Genomic DNA, 23,627 nt, shown 5'->3' on the forward strand with positions numbered 1-23,627 from the left:
AGAGCCTGAAATCTTGCTTGTTTGTAGCTGACCAAATACTTATTTTCCACCATTTATTGCCAATAAATTCTTTAAAAATCAGAAAATGTGATTTACTGGATTTTTTTTTCTCCTTTTGTTTCTCATAGTTGAGGTACATCTATGATGAAAATTACAGGCCTCTCWTCTTTTTAAATGGGAGAACTTGCACAATTGGTGGCTGACTAAATACTTTTTTCCCCACTGTGCATACAGATTTTAAGATTTCTGGATATAACATAGAAAGACAAAGCAATTGTCGAAAGTATTCAGGGAGATAATAATGAAATAATAGAAAATATTTAGTATTTAGCACAGTTTCTTTAGATTACATAGGGGTGGTATTGATATTTGGTTCTGTTGGATACCAGCAGAGGAAAGTGTAAAAGGCAGATAAATCAGCAAAAAGGGCTTTAGAGGTAGCAATATTCCAGGCAGACGGAATATTGCAATTCCTTTTGGGAAAGGGTTAGGGAAATCACTTATTAAGAATAAAGAAATAGAAAATGGGGAAAGGGTGTAATGATGATAAGAAAGGAAGAAGATGATGTAAAATACAAAAGTCAGTATTAATTAGAAATAATGAGAGAAACAGAAGGGAAGAAATAACAATAATCAGATTAAGAGTATAGGCTATACCTTTTTAAATGACATTTTATATTTAATAGGGAGGAAAAATAAAGATAAATGTGAAGGATGTGGAGGGAAAGAAAATGTAGAACACATATTGATGAAAGGGAGAAATTCAGAAGAATGATTGGAAGGACAGGTCAAGAATGGAATCTTAAAGGAATATTGGGAAATGAAGGAAACATGGTGGATATTTACAGATTAAGGAAAACATTATTTATTTATTTTCAGAATACAAAATTAAAAAATAAAATTTACTAGATGTAAAGTAGTGCTGCTACACACAGTAGGTGGCGGTATGCACCTTAGTTGCTTGCGATCCGCTATAATAGAAAAGGAGAAGAAGAAGCGGAGTAGGAATCAGAAGAAGAAGGAGAAGAAGAAGGAGAAGAAGAAGAAGAAGAAGGAGGGTTTTGGGACACAACCATCATGGGTGCTCGACTCGCGCGGATGTTCCGAAACTATAACGTGGAGGAGCGCGCGCTGAGAGAAATCTCCAAAGAGAAGCCGAGGTCAGCACCGCGGCACGCGACCACCGCGACGGCCGTTMGSTCTGAGGGTGAGAGGCTGAGCTGCTGGTCATCCTCACTGTGGGCTCGGGTTTCTATGGTAACTGGTTTGTTCTTTGTGTTGTAGCCTCGGAGTCGGTGATGAATAAGAACGAGTCGTTATTGGAGCATCTCAGGTCTGTGTATGTAGAGTCCACGGATCCAACAGTCGGCGGAAAAACGACTCCAGAGGTCAGACTGACCCCTAAATGTCTCTGTCTGTCTCTGCTGAAGGACTTCAGAATGTCTCCGTTCTGTCTTCAGTTATCAATCAATCAATCAACTTTATTAAAGACGCAGAATTTGTCCATAGTGCGAAGATCTAAAAAAGAAAAACAATAATAAAATAATAAAACAGTAATAAAATTTTTAAATACAGCAAGCACAAAAGCAAGTCACTGAGTTGCCATAAGGCTACATCACCAGTGAGTCCACATCCTGGACTTACACCTAACTGAACTCTGAGACTGTTGGTGACAAGATAATGTTTGTAGAGACACAAAGCCTCCCCATGAAGCTGCACATAAGAGATCACAGCACAGCATGAAAAGTGGAGACCCCAACACGATAAATATCTGACTAGCACTAGTCCATCTGGCATCCTGAGCAGCATCCTCATTCCGTCATTGTAGGCCACCTTGAGCTTCTGTACTTTGTTTATACTGTCGCCACAGGTGAGCAGTGGGGTGCAGAATGGAGCCACTTTAACTGAACACATCCGAAACTTGCTAACAGCATGTTGGCTTGTRCATACATTAGACGCCGTTGTCTACAACACATCCTGTCMCACATTGCTGCAGCCACTTTGATAAATCATCCATATATACATTAAACAGAAGAGGAGACAAAATACTTCCCTGTYTAACCCCATTACTTATTTTAAAGGGGGCTGACACACAATTAGCTGTGTCACATCTTACATACATCAGTTGATGCGTGTACCAAAAGGATAAAATTCTGACAATAGATCCAGGGACCCCTCTCGTTTGTAGCTTATGAAATAACTTGTCATGATTAACCCGATCAAAWGCCTTTGAGGCATCAATGAAGCACATAAAAATTGTGGAGTTATGTCTATTATACAAGTCTAAAATCTCTTTCAAAGCAAATATACACATGTCAGTGCCATGCAGCGATTTAAAACCAAATTGGTTTTCAGAAGTAAGAAGAAAATGCTCAATCTTATTCAGTATAATCTTCTCCAGAACCTTGGATAAAACACTGGCTAGAGCTATGGGTCGATAATTATCCCTATTATTTATTTTGCCAGCTTTATCTTTTAAAATTGGAACTAATATAACGGCTAAAAGTGANTCGATAATTATCCCTATTATTTATTTTGCCAGCTTTATCTTTTAAAATTGGAACTAATATAACGGCTAAAAGTGAATCAGGTAAAATACCATGAACTAGAAACCCATTAAAACACATGGCAAGCAAAGGAAAAAGTTTTTTGCTTGAGAGTTTTAAGTGCTCTGCAGAGATCTCATCCATACTACAAGCCTTATTATTCTTTTGGATCATGACTCCATCATATGTCTCATGACACTTTCACGTCTTCATCATGTGCAACGTTGCCCATCTTTAACGGGGAGCTTTTAACACAGTTGAATAAATCATAATAGTGCTTCTTCCACAGCTGAGTAACTTCTTCTGCCCCACTAGCATTATCAATATCGGTTGGCAGACTTATCTGATAATTATTCATAATCTTTATTTCCTTCCAAAAATCATGCGAGGAGCTATTCTGCATTTTCCTTGCAAGCAGATTAGACTTCATTTTATTCTCACGTGTTTTTATGAAGCGTAAAGTTAGACCAGGACTGAGTGGAATGTATTTTATTGGTGTTCTAGTTGATAAACCAACACAAACTAGAGCAGGTCTGTTTATTAAACAAAGTAATCGGATGGTTATGAAGCCCACTTTACCCTGACACCCCTAATTAAAATCCAGTGTAACAAATAGCCTTCAGAAGTCATTGTGTGCTTGTAATAAAATGGCCTAGTTAAAGCACAGAGGTAAATTGAAAGAATAATTTTTGGCAAATTGTTGTAGAGATGATCGATCCAAGTTGACTAATGTCTGCATTGCTAATGAATCTGTTTGGCCTTTGGATGCAGAAACCTGGCAGCAGGAATAAAAAAGTTGTGTTCAGATCTGATCTCAGTGCCAAACGCACCACATTTTTATGGTATTTGTAAAACAATAAAAACTTTTTTTTCTACATCAAAATTATGCACTAGCTAAAAATTATAGTCAGGACTTTAATGTATTCATTTGAAATAATGAACAGATCATATTTTAATGTATTAAACTTTTTAATGCAAGTAAATTATTTTTAAAATAATTTCAGATTTTTTCATACATTTTGTTCAGGTTACTTAAAAATTGAGCTTTATTTAAGCTTATTGTTACAATTACATTTTTTAAACTGCAGGAAAGTCAGTTGTTAGGAATGCAAATGTAAATTTGGGCCAATGTTGATTAATACTTTATGGCAGTAGTTATCAATATTTTATTTGATCAAATCTTTTATTTGATTGCTTGATTAATCGTCAGAATAATCAATAGATTACTTGAATACTAAAATAATTGTTTACAGCAGCCCTGCTGTGTCATTTCCCCACAGTTTTCAGGAAGAGGGTCTGCAGCCCGGCGGCCCCTCAGAGTCGGTTTCCCAGGAGGCGCGTTGGGCCTGCCGCACCTCACAGATGTTCCKAAAGGGAAGCTGAGCCTGGCTGAGGCTCTCAAGGCTCTCGGCAGCCACCAGCACCAGCCTCGGACCTGGTCGGCAGAAAAGATTGCTCAGGAATATTGCTTGGAATTAAAAGACACACAATCTGTGCTCCAATTCTTTATCCCTTTCCAGGTTGAGATCATCCCTCCAAAGAGCAGAACTTCAGAGCAAATAAAGGCTTCCTAAGAATGGAGAAGCTCTTACCTCACTTATTTCTGTTCTATGTTATAGGATGTAGCTTTTCCATGATTTAAGTGATGTTTAGATGGAATGATAGAACATTTTTCATATAAATAGATGAAAAAACACAGATATTAATCACAGTGATCTGATCAAGAAAAGTCCATAAAGACGTTGTTGATTGTTCAAAACTAAGTGTTTTTTTTACAGTGCAGACCTACAGATTTTTATTTCTATTTACAAATCATAAATGACAAAGTACCTTTGTGCATTCATTTTGAAATTCAACTCAAAAGAAGTAGAATTAGATTTATTTGCAAGTTATGCTAATGACTAAATGAGTAGATCTATTTATTTCTTTTTGTTGTTTAGGGCCTCCTTCTGTTCAGGTCAACCTGCTGCTGTGCTTGAACTATACCAATGCTGACAGTGGCCACACGCCCCTCTATGAAGTGTGTCCTCAATCATAAGTGTTTAAAATGTAGAGAATTGGGACAGAAGGCCATTGTGTCGCAACTTTGATATCCAAAATGGTGGGACTGTTCACTCTTTTGGCACTTGGTCTGTTAAAAAGTAYAACAACAAGAAATGGATTGTAAATGTGCAGTATTTTTGCTTTCCAACGTCATTGTTAGAGATATTTAGCTGTTCAAACATGTTTTGCTAGTTGAATACAGAGTAAAATGTGATGTAATTGCACATGCTCAATTTCAATACATTACACTTGAAAGCTGATTTCTTTTTTCTTTTGTGACAACTTGTTCTGTGAACATTATATTTCCAGGATGACAAAAAAATACTCATCAAAAACATTGATTTTAACAATCGTAAAGGCAATTCTCCCTGTGGTTAAGAGACATCATTACATTTTGATTTGTTTCTTGGAAAAACACGTCTTTTATGTGGCGTAAAGGAAGTTTGATATAAAGTGGAGCTAATGTAGCATCAGGCCTTTTTCTCTTTGTTAGAAGAGAAAAAGGCCTGATGATACATTTTGAGAAATAAAATGACAAATGGAATTAAATGTCACTTTTAAAGTAAATGATGAATGTCTGACTTGATGGACCAAAAAAAAATTACAAGAAATTCACAAGGAACTCTGACTTCCATTTTCTTTCTCTATAGCCTGAGAAGAAAACATTTGTTTAAAAATTATGATGAAATCTTTAACGACAATAAGAACCAAATGCCTTTCTATTCCACTCCCACAAAAAATTAAGATGAGTTTTCATATTTTTGTATTCTTTGTGTATCAATTTTAGATGAATAAAGTTTCTCCTGTAATGACTTTCTACAAAAGAAAATTAAACATAAATATCAATTCATGTGCATTTTGTGACAGATTTTCAGATAATACACATTTTTTCAGTTGCAACTTGTTTCATTTTTAGAAAGATTTTCAAAACTGGATATTGTTCTAGAAATCTATTCTAACGGGATAAAGAGTTAAATTACAATATTAATTATTTAATCCTCTGGCTAAGTTTTTATTCCCAAATACTGCTTTCTAATAATCTATGGAGGACCAAAACTGACGTAAGAAATAGAAGCATATTTAGTTTTTCCTTTTCCTTAGACATGAGTTTCCGTGAAGTAATGTATATATTTTCTTTTTCATTTCCTCTAAACATGCGTTTTTGTCAGGAAAAGTAAATATTTTGTTTGGTCTTTTCCCTCCTTTTGTCATTGCCTCTCCTGGTTTTACTTTTCCGTGTGCATCGTTATGTTAATGAGGAGAGCTGCCTTTTATGTCCAGCTCCTCTGCTATTGGCCAATAGAGCTTTGGAACCAACGTCACTGCGTCAGACGTTGTGGTCTGACGCAGTGAGACCACAACGTCAGACCAGTCAGCACTGGTCTGACGCAGACCAGTGAGACGGTCTCACTGGTCTCACTGGACCAATGAGACCGCTGAGCGACTCACTGGACGCTCAGCGACTTTACAGTCGCTCAGCGCCATCTTTACAGGCCACAGATCAAAACAAACGTTTATCTCGGTGGTTTTATTGTGTTACTGAGTAAAGTTAGTTTCGAGTTGGATATTGGATATTCCAATATCCGCCGTGCAAGCGACTGTCAACAAATGTTCGAACCAAACAATCCTGTCAAATGTGACCAATTGATACAAAAAAGTGGTAATTCATGCTTTTCCATGAGACACGCTCCCGAAGTGAACCTCCAAGTGCTGAGGAGGGAGCTGGAGAACGGCTGGCCGAAATTAGAGTTCATAAATCGGATCAACCTTAAGCTAAACGCTGCTTGCTCCAATATCCAACTCGAAACTAACTTCACTGCAGTCGGTCCCACACAACCACCGGGATAAAGTTTGTTTTGGATTGTGGCCTGTAAAGATGGCGCTGAGCGACTGGACCTGATAGCAGAGCAGCTGGACTTATAAGGCAGCTCTGCTCATTAACATAASGATGCAGGAGGCAATGACAAAAGGAGGGCTTGTATAAAGAAAAGACCAAACAAAATATGTACTTTTCTTGACAAAAACGCATGTTTAGGGGAAATGATAAAGAAAATATATACATCACGGAAACTCATGTCTAAGGAAAAGCTAAATATATATTTATGCTTTTATTTCTTATGTCAGTTTTGGTCCTCCATAATAATCGCCTCCATTTTTGAAGTGAAATAATTTTATTTAAGAGTGCTTAACGTTACAACATCACAAAGTTCAATCTTTGTGCTAATATGTTAATGGTTTAAGATTTGAAAGTCATCTTGCATTTCTTACACTTTGACTTTTCTCACAGTTAATTTTTAATTTTTAACTAAATGTAAAAAAATATTTTTATTTCTTTTTTCTGCTGACCCTGTCTTTGAATTTTCAATAAAGACCAAGAAAACCAGCAAAACATCGCCATAATTCCGCATCTTAACTCAAAACGCAGCGATTAGTTGTGGGTAATACACTCATCCAAGTCAGCTTGGATCACTAAAAACTTCAAGCTAGCTACATAGAGTGTGCATGTGCTTCCGGAAATACTGCTGGTTTTTCAGAATAAGACAAGAAAACTCTTTCCAATTGGATTCTTTTATATTGTTATTGAAAGTTGCTTGGGTGAAGATGAGCTATTTAGCTTATGTTAAATATTTATGCAGTAAAACCAACCAAACTTACTAAGCTGTGATTAATCATCACCCCCAAAATGCTGAGCACAATCATTGGACACAGCCTGGTTTGATTACTGCTGAGCTGTTGAATCAAAAACAAAATCTTACTTGCTGGTTGACAACATGAAGCAGGCTCAAGGATCTCAAAAACCTCAACATGCTCTAATCTAGAAAGAAATTCAACAACAGATGAGGATGGACACCCTGAATGGGTCCCACCTGTCATGACTGCTTGAAATAGCCACCTATGATTCTCCACCTTTAAAGTTCCTGTAAGGATAATTGGGTAAAATAATACATACTTATGTTTCAAAAGACCCTAAAGATAAGAAGGGGTCAACCAATTTAAAATTGTATAAATTGTATGTTCACGCTTCTGGGTACCTGTAAAAAGCCAAGCATCAGAATATTTCCTTTTCAAATTCTCCCCAGTCCTTATACCTTTTTTCTAGCCTCATTTATGTCGAGGTATTTTTCACTCGCAGACTAATAAAGTTTCACCACAACGACCAAATCTTAAAGGTGGTATATTGTGTAAAATTTACTTTTTTGATCTTTATATCATGCTACAATGAAAAACAACAAAAACACCCCTGGAGTGTTGCTTTGATTCTTCCATGCATCTTTGAGGAATCCTTGAATCTCCTATGGCAACCATTCATGGTGCCTAAACACTTGCTAAAACAAGCATTTAGGCCTGTTTCCACAAAGTTCCTCCTGGACAAAGCTCCAGTCTCCAGCCGAGTTTATGCCTCAAGGAACAGCCCTTTCCCATTACAACCCCCTTACCCCCGCCACGCCCCCACTCAGTTCCTCCAGACTAGTGGCAGCAGCAATAACCAAACACTTGATGGAACTGCTGGTCTGTTGAGCTCGTCACTATTTCTCATTCAAACACCAATGAATGTTGTTAAAGGCTTAATGGAGGAACATTATTGTGATGAAGTGCTGAGTGTAGGAAAGAGCAGGAGCTTCTTAAAATGACAGAGGTTCAATTTCAGTTAGTTTTCATATGCAGCCTTTTTGGTAACACTTTATTTGAAGGGGAAAGTGAATAAGACTGACATGACACTGTCATAAACATGAACATCAATAATTCTTCATGAATATTTATGACTGCTGTCATAAAGCGTCATTCAATAAATCATGACACTTTTAATACAAAGTTGACATTATTGAAAATGTCTTTGTCATGACAACTTGACATTAAGCTAGATATAATAACTTGTCATGAATGTCATAACAGGTGAATTTTAAAATGTTATCCTTATAAGACATTAACAAGTCACTTGTTATACATACCTTTTGTTGTCATGAGACCATTACAATTGTGACATCATCCTCCTCTGTTAAAGTGTATCACAGTAAACTAGTAATGAAGATGTCATTGATTGTCATTAATCTATCGCTTTAATGAGTCATGAACATTTCCAGTTACCTGTGTGGTCAACTTTACTTGAGGTAACTGGAAATGTTCATGATATAAACCAATAAATTCACCTGTTATTACATTCATGACAAGTTATAATTTCTTGCTTAATGTCAAGTTGTCATAACAAAGACATTTTCAATAATGTCAACTTTGTATTAACAGTGTCATTATTTACCAAATGACACTTTATGACATAAATAAATTCATAAAGACTTATTCATGTTTATGACAGTGTCATGTCAGTCTTATTCACCCCCCTTCAAATAAAGTCTTACCGCATTGGTAATAACAACATTATACTTACTTGATTGTGCTAATAGCACTTAGCTGGAAAATACATAAAACTGTCTCTTTAAATGAGTGTTTATGGGTCAGTTAGCCATGAGTTAACTTGTTGAAAGTCACAATATAAAAGGCTGATGAATGTGAAACAGAGCAGCCGGGATTAAATCTTCTTTAAGCCGCGGCGGGTAGAAATGATGAGCGGACTTTTATTTTGAAAGCCCAGGCAGGAGGTGGTTGTGTGTGACCGGCTCCGCAGCTCTTTCCTCAGTGAAGAGTAGTTTTGGAAGAGTCGACTCCGAACAGCCGAAGCTGCTAACAGCTTTTAGCTTCAGAGAACATCTGGATAATCGAACACGGTGAAAAACTCTGGATTGCTCTTTGAAAACAAGGAAAAACGGTGCTGGTGGAAATAAAGCCTCGTCGAAACGCCAGGAAGAATCTCACATTTCATCCGTGTAGGTGGTTTCATCAGCGGCTGTCGCGCTGTTGATAAATCTGTCCTAAAACAGGTTGATTCCCAGGGGAGATCCACCGAAGCACAACATCTGGTGAGGGATCTTCATACACACCGAGGCCGGACGGAGAGCCTGGTCGCTCGGATGCTCCTCTTGGACGCTGATCTTCCACCGTGGAGTCGCTTCTGAGCTCCACCATGGGAGGAAGCAGCAGCAGGTAATCATCTGGAAAAACACCTGAACTAGATAATAGTGGCGGGATCAGATCATCTATGTTTGGTGGAATAAAGCTGCTCTGGTTGCTATGGCTTCCCAAGCCACCCTCCCCTGCTGGATGGAGGTGAATTGTCAGCAGGCCTGGTCAGCAGGGTCAGCTCACTGTGGAGTGGGTCTGCCGCCCCTCAATCTCTAAAAAGGTTTTTTTTTAAGTAAACAGAACCATTTTATTGCTAAAACACAGAAGCTGCTTCTGGCCAACTGTAGAGTGAATTATTCTAATATTCACAAATGAATACTAACATCATATAACATCAAATGATGTTAAATGACTTAACCATAGGCGTAAATCCTGGGGGTTGGGGACGTCCGGTACCCCCCAATGCTGGAAAAGTCTAGAATTGTACCCCCCACAGAAATCATTAAAGAAAGAAACTAGAGGTGTGCCGATCGATCGGTCACCGATCATAATCGGGCCGATTTTCGTGAAAAAGTGCATGATCGGTGATCGGCGATCATTGGCTCGTTGCCGATACCGATCACCTGCATCTCATTTCTCAGCCTGCCTGTGCAGCTGGTCTCCTCTTTCCTTCAATCTGCACAAACGCGCAGCAACAAATCCTAAGCGATGTGGAACTATAACGCACTGAGTGAATGGGAAAGTTTGCGTGTTGCGGCGGAAAATTGAAGCAGGTCAAAATGCATCAACACAACAAAGCTAATACGACATAAAAACAATGCCATACTTGATAGAGTTTGGCTACATCGAGGCTCACTGCAGTAAAAAGACATACGGAGGATCAGATAGCAGGTAAAGCAGAGCACAGCTACAAACACTCACCCAGATTAGCATGACGGACAGAAAGCTAAACAAATAACCCGCAAAATTATTTAAGTCTTCGAGCTGCGATGTAAGACGCTGGTTCTGCTCTCGCTGCTGAACCGCTGCTACGCTACAGGTAGCGTAGCAGCTGTAGCTACGCTACCCTAACCCGCTTCTGCTCCACCTGGTAGTGACTCTCACACCAAACCTCTGTTTAAAGCTGCAGCATCTAACCTAAAAAATACATTTTACATACGTATTAAAACTTTTGCTGTCCTAACATGAGACAGATAATCTCAAAAAAATAATCAATCTCCCTGCTCTGCATAATTACTCCACTCAGTTAGAAACAGCCACTCAGAACTAGCAGTAGTCAGCTAGCCGCCATGCTACCAGGAAGTTTTCATTCAGTAACTCTGGATTGTTTATTGTAATGGATCCTGTATTTGCCTTTGAATGTTAAGTTTTATATTTTAATTTTTTTGGCAATGTTGAGAGGTTTTATTTTGGCTCTTTGCATTATTTAGCCTCTTCAGAGCCTCCATATGTTATCAGTCTGTTAAAGATAGTATTATTGATAGCAGGACAATTTGCACAATGCCTGTTTTGTTTAGTTTTCTTCTTGGAGAAAGTTATTAAAAACAAGTTTTTGTCTAAATTAAGGTGAATTCATGGTTCCTTTTTCCACATAATGTAACCAGTAGTATTTATGATTAAAAAAAAAATAATAATAATTATGTGATCGGTATCGGTTATCAGCCCTCATGGGTGATCGGTATCGGCAGGAAAAAACCTGATCGGCACATCTCTAAAAGAAACTCTTGTATTTAAAGAATATCAATGTAAAAAAGGCAATAGAAACAAAGTAAATCTGTCATTCATCTAAGAAAAAAATAAGAATTAATTTTGAGGTTCCCCCCACTATTCTAACAATAGTTAGCACCATTGTTCTAATAGTAGTAGTTCAACGACACAACGACACAGGCTCCATTAGAGCCCGTGAAGTGAGGAGCTAGCTGTTAGCTGTTAGCTGTGGCTCTGCAGCACAAACAAAAACCCCTACAGTAAGTAAATACTTAAAGCAAAAGATGTGTAACACGTTTTATTTACTTTCACTGCTCAATAGGAAGAAACACGTTAACAATAAAAATCAGACTGCAGTTTGTTATTTCACTACTTTGGCTGAATCATGATAAACTGCCACATTAAAGCCTTGGAAATCAAAGCTAGCTAAACTGCTACATTGCTTTCATTGCTCCTTTTTCTGTCGAAGGTAGACAATATTTCAATTATATTTAGCTCTCTAACTCTTACTTTAATAAGAAGAGTTTGAAACTGGAGGGGCTGAGTGTCACCACTAGCCGACAGCTCTGTATGGGAGCCGAGAGCAGAGGGGCTACAAGAGCTGACAGTAAAATAGAATAAAGCTATGCCTATATTTCTTATCATCTTCAATGTCGAGCTTTTAAAACTTAAAATAAAATCTGAATACTTTTCTAAGAAACTCTGGTGCTGACCTTTAAGTTTAAGTTATGACACTTCCCAAATATTCAATTCCAACATATTTATAGGTTTTCATCCATCCAGGATATGACCCCCCCCCAAAAAAAAAATTTAAATAAATAAATAAAAGTTTAAAGCAACTCTAGTTATAATTTAAATAACACATGAATAAATTCATATTTATGAGGAATTCTAAGTAGAGTTACTTATTAAAACTTGTTTTTATTTAGAGCCTTAAGTTTTTGTGAAGGTGTAGCTTCCTTGGGCTGCCACCTTATCGTGGTGGAGGGGTTTGAGTGTCCCAATGATCCTAGTAGCTATGCTGTCTGGGGTTTTATGCCCCTGGTAGGGTCACCCAAGGCAGACAGGTCCTAGGTGAGGAACCAGACAAAGCGCAGCCTGAAGACCCCTATGATGACATTGGACTTGGTTTTCTCTCGCCCGGACGCGGGTCACCGGGGCCCCACTCTGGAGCCATGCCTGGAGGTGGGGCACGATGGCAAGCGCCTGGTGGCCGGGCTTTTACCCACGGAGCCCGGCCAGGCTCAGCCCGAAGAGGAAACGTGGGTCCCCCTTCCAATGGGCTCACCTGACTGTTGTTTGTGCTTACGGGCCAAACAGCAGTTCGGATTACCCATCCTTCTTGGAGTCCTTAGACGGGGTACTGGATAGTGCCCCTCCTGGGGACTCCCTTGTTCTACTGGGGGACTTCAACGCTCACGTGGGCAATGACAGTGAGGGGCGTGGTTGGGAGGAATGCCCCCCCCCGATCTGAACTCAAGTGGTGTTCTGTTGTTGGACTTCTGTGCTCGTCACGGATTGTCCATCACGAACACCATGTTCAAGCATAAGGGTGTCCATATGTGCACTTGGCACCAGGACACCCTAGACCGCAGTTCGATGATCGATTTTGTCATCGTTTCATCGGATTTGCGGCCGTATGTCTTGGACACTCCGGTGAAGAGAGGTGTGGAGCTGTCCACCGACCACTACCTGGTGGTGAGTTGGCTACRGTGGTGGGGGAGGAAGCCGGTCAGWCCTGGCAGGCCCAAACGTGTAGTGAGGGTCTCCTGGGAACGTCTGGCAGAGTCCCCTGTGAGACAGAGCTTTAACTCCCATCTCCGGCAGAACTTCGAACATGTTCCGGGCCAAGGTACCAATACCGATCCAAGGTTGTTGGTGCCTGTCGCGGCGGCAACCCTCGAACCCGTTGGTGGATGCCTTCGGTGAGGGATGCTGTCACGCTGAAGGAGTCCTATCGGATCTTTTTGGCCCGTGGCAGTCCAGAAGCAGCTGATGGGTACCGGCGGGCGAAGCAGCATCCGGCTCGGGTGGTCGCTGAGGCAAAAATTTGGGCGTGGGAGGAGTTTGGAGAGGCCATTCAGAAAGACTTCCGTACGGCTTCGAGGCGATTCTGGTCCACCACCATCCGGCGTCTCAGGAGGGGGAAGTCTGGGCCTCCCTTCTGAAGCTGCTGCCCCCGCGACCCGACCCCGGATAAGCGGAAGAAAATGGATGGATGGATGGATGGATGGATGGATGGATGGATGGATGGATGGATGGATGGATGGATTAATGAAAAATATGATTAATACATGTTTAAAGGTTGTTATTTGCTAAATAATCATTATCAGGGGCCATGCTCTGATTTATTAAATATGACTTCAAATTTCAGGACAACTTGTGATCTGCTGCATCAGAGGGATGACAGTGTCTCTTTCACTGCACAGCTTGTGGTTCACCACACTTTCCCACAGGCTTGGCCTTCTGAGAATAGCATGATAGCATTGACTAAAAAGTCTGTGACACTTGTAGAGACAGACATGATGGATGCTATGCAAACTCATAAACCATTTGCCTCCACTTCCTTATATTGGTCATTTTCAGGATTTCGTTCGGTGCAGAAGGCTGCAACTGTCAAATATGTCTGTTTGCTGTTCTCTTTTCAATCTTTGATTTAGATGACACTCGTGAAGATAGAATAAAAATCATTTATCTTACACACCAGATCTGAGTCTTGGTGAAATGCTGTTTCAAATTAAAATGAAGCCGTGTGTGGAAAGCAGTCTGCCTAATTATTGAGTTGTTTGCAAAGGCCTTTTTGGCAGCAGCATCCCACAGTTCAGCATATGTGACCTTTTCCTGCCTATCATGCTGTGGAGATATTTCAGGCCACTCTTCTTTCCCATGAAGTGTAGCTTTCTTAAGTTTTTTTTGTAGATCTGTTGCTCTGTTCAGGAACAGGTTGTTTAACATGACCTAGCTTAATCTAGGCTCCGCCTGTCAGCCTGGCCTCACATTTCACACTTAAATATTTTGGTCCTCACAAGATTTTTAATCAGTGATGGGAGATGTGCTTTGGGGTACCTTTAAATCAATTCAAAAATACTTTATCTGGTAGGAAAATTGGATCTGAGAGCAACTATATAAGAGCAGCAAAGCTTCTGTATCTACAACAGTAACCATTCCCAGACAACATAAAATAACCCTATGTGTAGATATTAGCTTAACGGACACGGACAGCCCAGAGCTGTCAGGCCGAACTCCCCTGTTGAAATTCACTTCCCAGCTGTGACATTTCGAACCAAGAAACGTTCCACCCTAATCATGCAATATGCTGTTTTACTGCAGTATAAACACAGAAAGATGTCAATCAGCTGACTGTTTAGTCTGCTACCAAATAGTGAAGCACAGAAACAAACCACTAACCACTTTGAATGTAACTTGATTCAGATTTTGGTCCACACCGACCAGTGACCGGTACATGTCCAGGTATCCCATGCAGCTAAGCAACACAACACATCATTAAACTTCCCTGTGATCAGGACTGTACAGGACCTACATTAGACTACATAGAGATGATAAAGCTTCAGTTATCATGGAAGTTATTTGATCTACTAATGGACTGTTTTTCAGCTGTATTTGCAGCTTAGCCATTGCAATGACCCCTGGCTGTAAGATGAGCTTCCATTGTTTGTTGATAAGGGGTTTTATGGCAGTGCTGGACTTATTTATGCTCAATGGAAAAGTGGCTGTCAGGAAACACTCACACATTTCTGATGACATTTGTAGAACAAGACATTTAAACAGCTTCCACATTTTGTTATTCCATGTGTTTTTCTCACAGCAGAGCTAGTTATTATGCCCTGCTGTTGGCTCTCAGTGGGGATTAATTCCCACTGTTATTCCATGTGTTTGGGGAACAACGCATGGAATAACGTGTGTTGTTCCCCAACACCTGTTGGAGTAAAGATTATGTCTGCTTTTGTTTTCTTTGTAGCTACTTTTGAGAAAAGGGATTTGAAACAAACCTTTCGATGAATGCCTTAAAGCAAAGGTTCAAACTGTGAAACTGTTTGAAGGGGGGGCGTCGTGCCATTGCAGGGGGGGTCCGGGAAGCCGTCTGGATGAAAAAAAAAAACAAAAACATGAACGCTGTATGCGCTGGATTTGTACCTTAGAATGGCCAACTCTCTGTTATTCCTATGCCAATTTCATACAGTAGGAACTTCCACACTTCCCATATCTGTGTCCTCTGTCACTTTCATCAGCAGTTAAAACTGTTTAATCCGTTTTTAACACGTGATAACCTGTTTTTCCGAGCCGCCTTCAAACGCAACATGGGCGCTATGACGCTATGACGCTCGCGCTGCGTTTACGCCTGTGCGGCAGTGAAGGAGACCTGCTGCTGCTACACATAGGGTGTGTTAGTATCATGGCAGCAAAACACAAATAACTTTTCAGTTTTTCCCCCAAACTAACCGACTGAGTTGAGTAAAGTTGCTGGATGCAGGTAATGTTAGCTAAAAGATGACTAGATAATATCAATACATCTCCTTAAGCTTATCAAGTAGCCCGTAGGCTATCAATCAATTCAGCTTTGTACATTCATTTTACCCCCATAAAAGTTGATTACCCCCTAACCCCTCACATAAATATACGTATTTCAACCAGAGAGCTATTTGTAATCCATAGGGGGGGGGGCAGAAAATGTTTGGAAACCACTGGGGGGACCAGGAGACCCATATATCAGCCCTCCTTTCCCCCACAAGGGGCCCACCTAGGCATGCTGGCAGGGAATTATTCGCTAATTCACCAGTTCACTGATCTTTCTGTGGAATGTGAACATTTTTCCTATTTTTTCATGGCGCATATCTAACATATTCAAAAGGAAATCCAACTCAAATACCTAAGTGTAATGCTACTTTACAAATAGTAGGAAAGCAACCAACCTCAAATTAATTTTTCCTGGCGCTCATTGGTGGAACCCACAAGAACAGAGTTAAGGAAAACCGCAGATGTTATTTTTAATGTGTTTCATTGCCAGTTTCACTATTGTGTCTTTGTGCTACAGCAATAAAATAAGTCTAAGTCTGAGCTACTGTTTTACACTATACACATTAATCCACATTGAGATTTATTTGGCAGTTGAACTACTAAAATATGCAGGCATCAGCTTTTATAGTACAAGTATTTTCACATTTCAGCTGTTCATCCCCATGAATACTGTGGGTTCACTGCAGATGGATTGTGAAAAATAAGCTATTTTGAAATAATTATTTAATGTAAAAATGATCAACTTTACTAAATTATGAATAAATTTTATTGCTACAGCACATTTAAAAAATTGCTAATATAGCCAAAGCAGTGGTTCTTCACCTTTTATTAGGTACCGAACCCACCAGTTTCTTATGCGCATTCACTGAACCCTTCTGTAGTGATAAATATGATTTTTTCCCCCCAAATTCAAGACATAGTGGTGACCCAACTAGAGTCTAGATCACCCCAAGATCACTAGGTCTTCCTAAAAGGTAGAGTCTCTGAGAACAGTTCTTCAAAATATAGTCAGTGTTTTCAGCAAAGTTGAGCTGACTGTCCAGAAACGAGCCAAGGTATTTAAAATGTGCCACAGTTTCAACTGGTTGGCCATCGAGAGAAACTGGAACCACTTTAAGGTTTTGTTTAGGTCATTTAATTAGCTCTACATTCTTAAGAGAATGAAAAATGTATATTCTGATTTAGTAATGTAATTATATTAGCTGTGTTACCACCCCCACGCCACTAGAGGCAGTAGCAACCCCGAAAAGATGCGACTAAGGAGCAGATTTAGAAAGCTACAGAATTTGGTAAAAACTGAGCTTTGCTGAAGTAAATCAAGACACAAGTTCAAATCCCTGCTGAGAGWGGAKCTCCTCCAATCAGGGCTCCTCCGCAGCTCTGATTGGCTCAGCAATGATCCTAACATGATCCTCTGCAGCAAGTGATGACAAAGCGGGGCGCGTCTTTACCTCCGCGGCAGAGGCTCCGCCGAACCCCTGAGACCAACTCATCGAACCCCTGGGGTTCGATCGAACCCAGGTTAAGAACCACTGAGCCAAAGTGATTAACATAAAAGCTGAAATATGAAAAAAAACAAACAAAAGAAAACACAGCCTGCCATGTACACATACAACGTACATGGCAGGTGTATCTTAAGATGCCATACAAGACAAGATTAGTGTTAAAATTCAAGGAATAAAAGTTTTAATAGATTTGAAAACGGAAATATCTACACACTAAAGGGTAACTTGTTGCGTAACTTTGAAGCAAAAGCAGAAAATGCTCTGTCACCTCTGAACTTCAGCCTATCAACAGCAACCGATTGGTTGAACTTAGGGATCAGGGTGGGCAGTAAGGCTGAAACAGCTCTGATGGATATGGTGGAGGAAGATTGTTCAAGCAAACAAATAATTTTCATATTGAAAACAAATAACTCTTAAAATAAAATTTGTAGTGCACAGGGACCCAGTTGAGGTATGCTAGGATGGAATTGATATGTTGTTGCCTATGGGTCTGAGCTAACTGATGAGTAGTAGAGTTCTGCACAAGCAAAATGTATTTTCACCAACTTACCAGAGAAACACTCCTGAAACACTGAGAATGAGCTACGATCAGTCCTGGAACTGTTTCAGTTTTAGTGCTGTTTGGAACTATTTGGAGCTGCATGACTTCTGCATTCCAATCTTTCTATGGAAATCTATCGGAGTGCCCAAACTCACCTCATACGATACTGGTGGGGATAAGCTGCACAGAGCATAGATGCTGCAAAAATATATTTTAAATGTATTCCACAAATGTACACACATTTGTGTACATGTGTCAAGTATAAGCCAAGCTTTATTGTTCTGCCTGTAGAACAACAGGTCCACCAAGAGTCTAGGGAACTTACCAAGAGTTCATCAAGTTTTAAAAAATTAGTTTTTTGGGAAAAAAACATTCCAGAATTCTGCATATACCCAGGGATTTAAATTCTGTTGTTTGCCTATGGGTCTGAGTTACGCTCAGACCCATAGGCAAACAACAGAATAGGTCTGAGTTACCTCAGACCTTGGCCTCCTGGCCAAGACCTGAAGAAGACCTCTTCAGGTCTTCTTCAGCCTCGACCCATAGGTCTGAGTTACGCTCATTATCTATAAAAAACCCTCTTTAAATAAATCTGAAATATGCTTTTAATGTTTTTTATATGATCTGATTCATGTGTTCTGTTTTGTCTGTGTTTGAATTCTAGGATTCCACAGCTGTGAAGATGACACCATGACTTTATTAGGAACATATGTATCTCCAGCACCATATTTCTCATGATGATGCACACTCACTCTGGGAAGGAAGGCTTCACTCCACTATACCCCTTCCAAAACTGTGGGACATTAACACACTTCTCCACTGCGTCATGGGGGTTCTAACTCATCAGAGACGGTGCTAATGGAGGACGTCCCCGTGGCGAACACGTCCCTGGGCTCTGGGTCCGCGCCGCAGCCAGTCACCCCAACGGGGAAGTCCTCAGCAATGGCCCCAGGCCTCGGCCTACCTCTTCAGGTCTTCTTCAGCCTCGTCATGGCAACCATCCTACTGGTGGCCCTTGCAGGAAATGTGGTGGTGTGCCTGATGGTGTACCAGAGATCCGCCATGCGCTCTGCCATCAACATCCTCCTGGCCAACCTGGCGTTTGCAGACATGATGCTGGCCATCCTCAACATGCCGTTCGCTTTAGTCACTGTTATGACCACCACCTGGATCTTTGGGAACACTTTCTGCCGGGTGTCTGCCATGCTCTTCTGGTTGTTTGTGATTGAAGGTGGAGCTATTTTGCTTATAATAAGCATTGATAGATTTCTGATTATTGTCCAGAAACAAGACAAGCTCAGCCCACAGAGAGCCAAGCTGCTCATTGTGATCACCTGGGTGCTCTCTTCGGTTTTCTCCTCCCCTCTGGCTGTAGGTTCCCCTCGCCTGCAAATCCCCCCCAGAGCCCCTCAGTGTGTTTTTGGTTACAGCGCTGACCCAGGATACCACGCTTACGTTTTGATCCTCATGCTAGTTTTCTTCTTCATACCTTTTCTGGTCATGCTGTTCACATTCATGGGGATCCTGAACACCATCCGCCACAATGCCATTCGCATCCACAGCCACCCAGACAGCATGTGTCTGAGCCAGGCCAGCAAGCTGGGCCTGCTGAGCCTCCAGAAACCCTTCCAGATGAACATAGACATGAGCTTCAAGACCCGTGCCTTCACCACCATCCTCATTCTCTTCTCTGTATTTACAGTGTGTTGGGCACCCTTTACTGCCTACAGTCTGGTGACTACCTTCAGTTTTGGCTTTTACCACAAAGACAGCTTTTTCCAAATCAGCACATGGCTCCTGTGGTTGTGCTACCTCAAGTCTGCCCTGAACCCTCTCATCTACTACTGGAGGATCAAAAAGTTCCGAGATGCCTGCCTCGATCTGATGCCTAAATACTTCAAGTTTCTTCCTCAGCTGCCGGGCAACACCAAGAGACGCATCCAGCCCAGTGCTGTGTACGTATGTGGAGAGCATCGCTCTGTGGTTTAAAGGGAAAATCCACTCTTATAATATTGTTAGAAACCCTACTTTGAATCCATGTAACTTGCATTTGAGGTTGCTTGGTTCTTTATTTCTCTCAGTAGAAGCTCAGGCTGAAAGTAGCACTTCTTTGAAAAGCCAGGAGGCTGAGTAGCTCCTGAAGGGACAGACTCCTACATCCTTAGAAGATCTATTTGGAGTATTGTCATGTGCAGTGTGATATGAGAACACTGCAGGGGTTTAATCTATGGATGCACATATATCTGATGTTAATACTGCTATTACGGGTGTTAACTGATACTTACAGATATTTCATATATTATATGTATTTCCATACACTTTTGACACTGTAAAAGCGACCTCACAACTTACATTGCTTTTCTACTTTAAACTCCTCATAATCTTTTGCTGCATCACTGTCAAGTAAATACTACATAGTCAACATCCTCCCCCTTTTGAAACATACACAGTCACCAAGATGAAAGGAAACGTCGGTCGTTTACATTTTTCAGCATTTCTATGTTTTTTTTCTAGAAAACATGAATTTAATCTAAAATCTTTTTCTCAAACATTTTTGACATTTTGATTCCGGTAGGGTGTGCTACCTAAAGCCCCCACCTAAACCTAAAATGGGGATGATGGTAGGAGTTTGTCCTGCAATCGGTGGTTTGCCCGTTCAAGTCCCACTCTGTCCACTTCTGTCGATGAGTTCTTGGCTAAGATACTTCACCCGGATGGCTTGCTGATGGTGTTCAGTGGTGCATGGCAGCTTCTGTAAGTGTGCCAGGGCGACTGTGGCTTGCCATCACCACTGTGTGAAAGGTTGAATGTCTGAATGTAGTGTGAAGTGCTTCAGTGTCCTCTGGACAAGTACAGGTCATTTACCAAAGCCCCCACAATGCTGTGCTTCTATCAGTCACCACCATCCAAAAAGGAAATAAGAAAGCTTGTTTCTTTTTTGAAACAAGCTTCTCATTCTGCAGTTTTCAGTTACTCCTCGTCAGGAGTTGCAGCTTGCAATTAATCCCATCACATCAGAACCTGCTGTTTACAGGCTGTGTGTAGTTGCAGTTGGAGAATGTTATCAGACGAAGTGATATTCAGACCCAACATGTCCTTTGAGATAAAATTTTCTGCCATTCATTTCTACAAATGCAATCAAACTCTAAAATGGAACATAGAAAAAAAACTCCAGCTTTAGATGTGATTTGCAGTGCAGGGTGTTTGAATGTTGGAGAATCTTATTTTTATGTTGTTAGTCGCTCAACTGGTGCTGAAGAACAACTGTCCCCACTGTTGGGAGTCAGTTGGGGGTCTGAGTCATTTCCTTCAGGTCTGATAAAGAAAATATCCAACCAGGTAAAGAGCAGGTTATTCACACTACAAAACTCTAAATGTGACTGTGTGCTTTTAGTGGTTTATGTGGTTTAAAGCCTCCCATGCACCCACAGTGGTGGTGACAATGTTAGGACTTTGTCTACAAAATCGGTGGGTCGCCGGTTCAAGTTGCTCTGAATATCGGTTACCCAGATGTGTGTGTTATTCTATCTGTCTTTGCGTTGTTGGGCAAGGTACTTTACTGTTAATGGTGGTCAGATGATGATTACATTGATTTTAAACAAAGGCAACTCAACACTGCTGGGATTTTAGCCTTGATTTGAAGGAACTCTGTGTTTTAACAGTTGTTAAATTTTGATCTTCAGTGGGTCCTAACCTGTCATTGGCACTGGTCCTAAGCAGTGCCTGGTTATGGTATAGTATAGTAGATGTTAAGGTTCTACTACCATGTTTTCAGAAATATCCAGCTTTCCATCTTTATGCATGTTTTATAATTAAGTTTACATCTCCCATTGAAATTGTTATCTCCCCCAGTCTTAAATCTTGAAGCTCACTGTGTTGGTGAAAGTGGAAGTGTGGTTGCATTTTGAGTCTGAATGTGCATTTGAAATTATTCACAGCTTGAATTATCAAACAACCATTAATATCATCTTCAATCAAAGACACTTTGACACTTCAGTGGCTGCTTTTGTATTAGAAAGGTTTTATTCTAGTAAGAAGTGAAATTGAGTCCATGTACAGGTTTCAGGTCTATTATATGTTTGAACCAAAGTTGCATTGAAATGTAAGAAGCTATGAGACTTTGGCCAAAATTAAACAATATGTCCACAGGCACAGGAACTGTGGTATCTTAAACAAATGTACACAGCTAGAATTACACAAAAATAGAAGAAAGCTTTAAAAACAATAATATAAACAATAATTTTACTATTAGAGTATTGTATCCATTATTCTGTCGATTAAGCGAGTAACTGAATAAAAAAATTTGACAAAATAAAATATTGGCACATACTGCCATAACAGCAGCATTAATATCAGTTATCAACCTTGGCCCAAATTTATATATTTATATTACTCACCGAACCAGCAACTAGGTAAAAAAACTGCTATCATACTGCATGCCAGTCATTTTCAGGATGCTCTTTGGTGTCCCGATAACACTAAAAGCCAGACTTTATCATCAATCAGTGAAATCCCCTTGGATGCCTTGGAAAAATGTGAAAATTGGAGGTTATGCTTCTAGCATAACCTGAACAGGAGCTACAGGAAGCTGGAAGTGAGAATGTTACGCAACAAAAATAATCACTTATCTGTAAAACACTGCGCTAAATAGTAAAACATAACTTAACAAAGCTTTGAGGCAAGTAATGTGCCTTGAGAAATTTTAATAATCAAGGTACTGAAAACATTCGAGTACCTCAAGTGATTCGTGACAGTTTGATCACATTGAGATGTTAAGCAGAGGCTTCTCTGGAGACCAGCATTTAAACAAGTAGATTTTTCCAAAAAGCAAATAAAAAGACTTTCTGAACCAGGAATGTACTGAATGACTTGTACTCTGTGAGAGAGTAATGTTTGGAAAGTAAAGGAGAGGCTGACTTTTTATTGATCCTTGCATTGAAAATGAGTTGATGGTGGAGAAACAGCGTGTACAATAGAGGAGTTGTTTTTTTAAGCATGCTGAAGTTCCACAGCTTATTTAAAATGTATATTTGTATTTTAATGTTTTCATTGTGCCTATTAATTAGTCTGTTGCCAGTCAGAATGCTGCTATTATCTGGTGAAAATGTGCAATTTTGGTGTACTGTACTGTTGAATGTAATAAAGACCTAGACATTTCTTACATTGGTAAACGGTCTTCAGTGACTTTTTGCTTGTTTTTCTGCAAAAAAAACTCTAGGCAAATTCTAGGCACCTGAATGCCTAGAAAATTCAGTCTAGGCATCTGAATTTTTTTAACCCTTATAGGCCTAAATGGTCTAAATGGCCATTCCGGCGCGCAGTCTCTCTTCTCAGTGCGTCAGAGCTCGTTACGAAGCCATGCAGCGAAAGCTAGCAAAACTACTAACACTACACACCACAAACTCTAAATAACATACTTACTGTATAAAAAACCTATCGAAACACTCTTAGTAAAATCCACAGCATCAATTGGATTGGTGTGATCTTCTGAAAGAGACAGCAATTGTTGAACAGAGTTTGATTTGCACCTAACTTGTAATTTGAAAGAATGGGCGCTGTTAATAATTTTCCTCTGTGGGACTCATTATGCAGCCAGCAGAGACCATGTCCAGAGCTTTAAAGCTCACTTTAATCAGAGCACTGAAGAGCATCACTAGGCAACAGGAACTTGTGGATGTCTCCAGAGGAGGCATGATGACAGTGAATGGAGTCATACAGATGAAATCAGACTCTTATCTCCCCTATATATTGCTACTTTCTGCCATCTGAATCAGAAAGACCAGATGTTTTTTG

At 40.2% G+C, this 23,627-nt stretch overlaps 2 protein-coding genes across 2 annotated transcripts; both read left to right on the forward strand.

Annotated features, from left to right (window-relative positions):
• The first annotated feature begins 1,002 nt into the window (after positions 1–1,002).
• ndufaf4 (NADH:ubiquinone oxidoreductase complex assembly factor 4) lies at positions 1,003–5,435 on the forward strand. The gene is made up of 3 exons (XM_008398587.2): positions 1,003–1,207; positions 1,285–1,388; positions 3,827–5,435. The coding sequence occupies exons 1-3, from the start codon at positions 1,078–1,080 to the stop codon at positions 4,118–4,120; spliced, it is 528 nt and encodes a 175-aa protein (XP_008396809.1). The 5' UTR covers positions 1,003–1,077; the 3' UTR covers positions 4,121–5,435.
• A 3,564-nt stretch (positions 5,436–8,999) lies between these two features.
• On the forward strand, positions 9,000–23,005 carry gpr63 (G protein-coupled receptor 63). The gene is made up of 2 exons (XM_008398585.2): positions 9,000–9,626; positions 18,499–23,005. The coding sequence occupies exon 2, from the start codon at positions 18,693–18,695 to the stop codon at positions 19,821–19,823; it is 1,131 nt and encodes a 376-aa protein (XP_008396807.1). The 5' UTR covers positions 9,000–9,626; positions 18,499–18,692; the 3' UTR covers positions 19,824–23,005.
• The last annotated feature ends 622 nt before the right edge of the window (positions 23,006–23,627 follow it).

This window comes from Poecilia reticulata, linkage group LG21, assembly GCF_000633615.1.
Source record: "Poecilia reticulata strain Guanapo linkage group LG21, Guppy_female_1.0+MT, whole genome shotgun sequence".
Classification (NCBI taxonomy): Eukaryota; Metazoa; Chordata; class Actinopteri; order Cyprinodontiformes; family Poeciliidae; genus Poecilia; species Poecilia reticulata.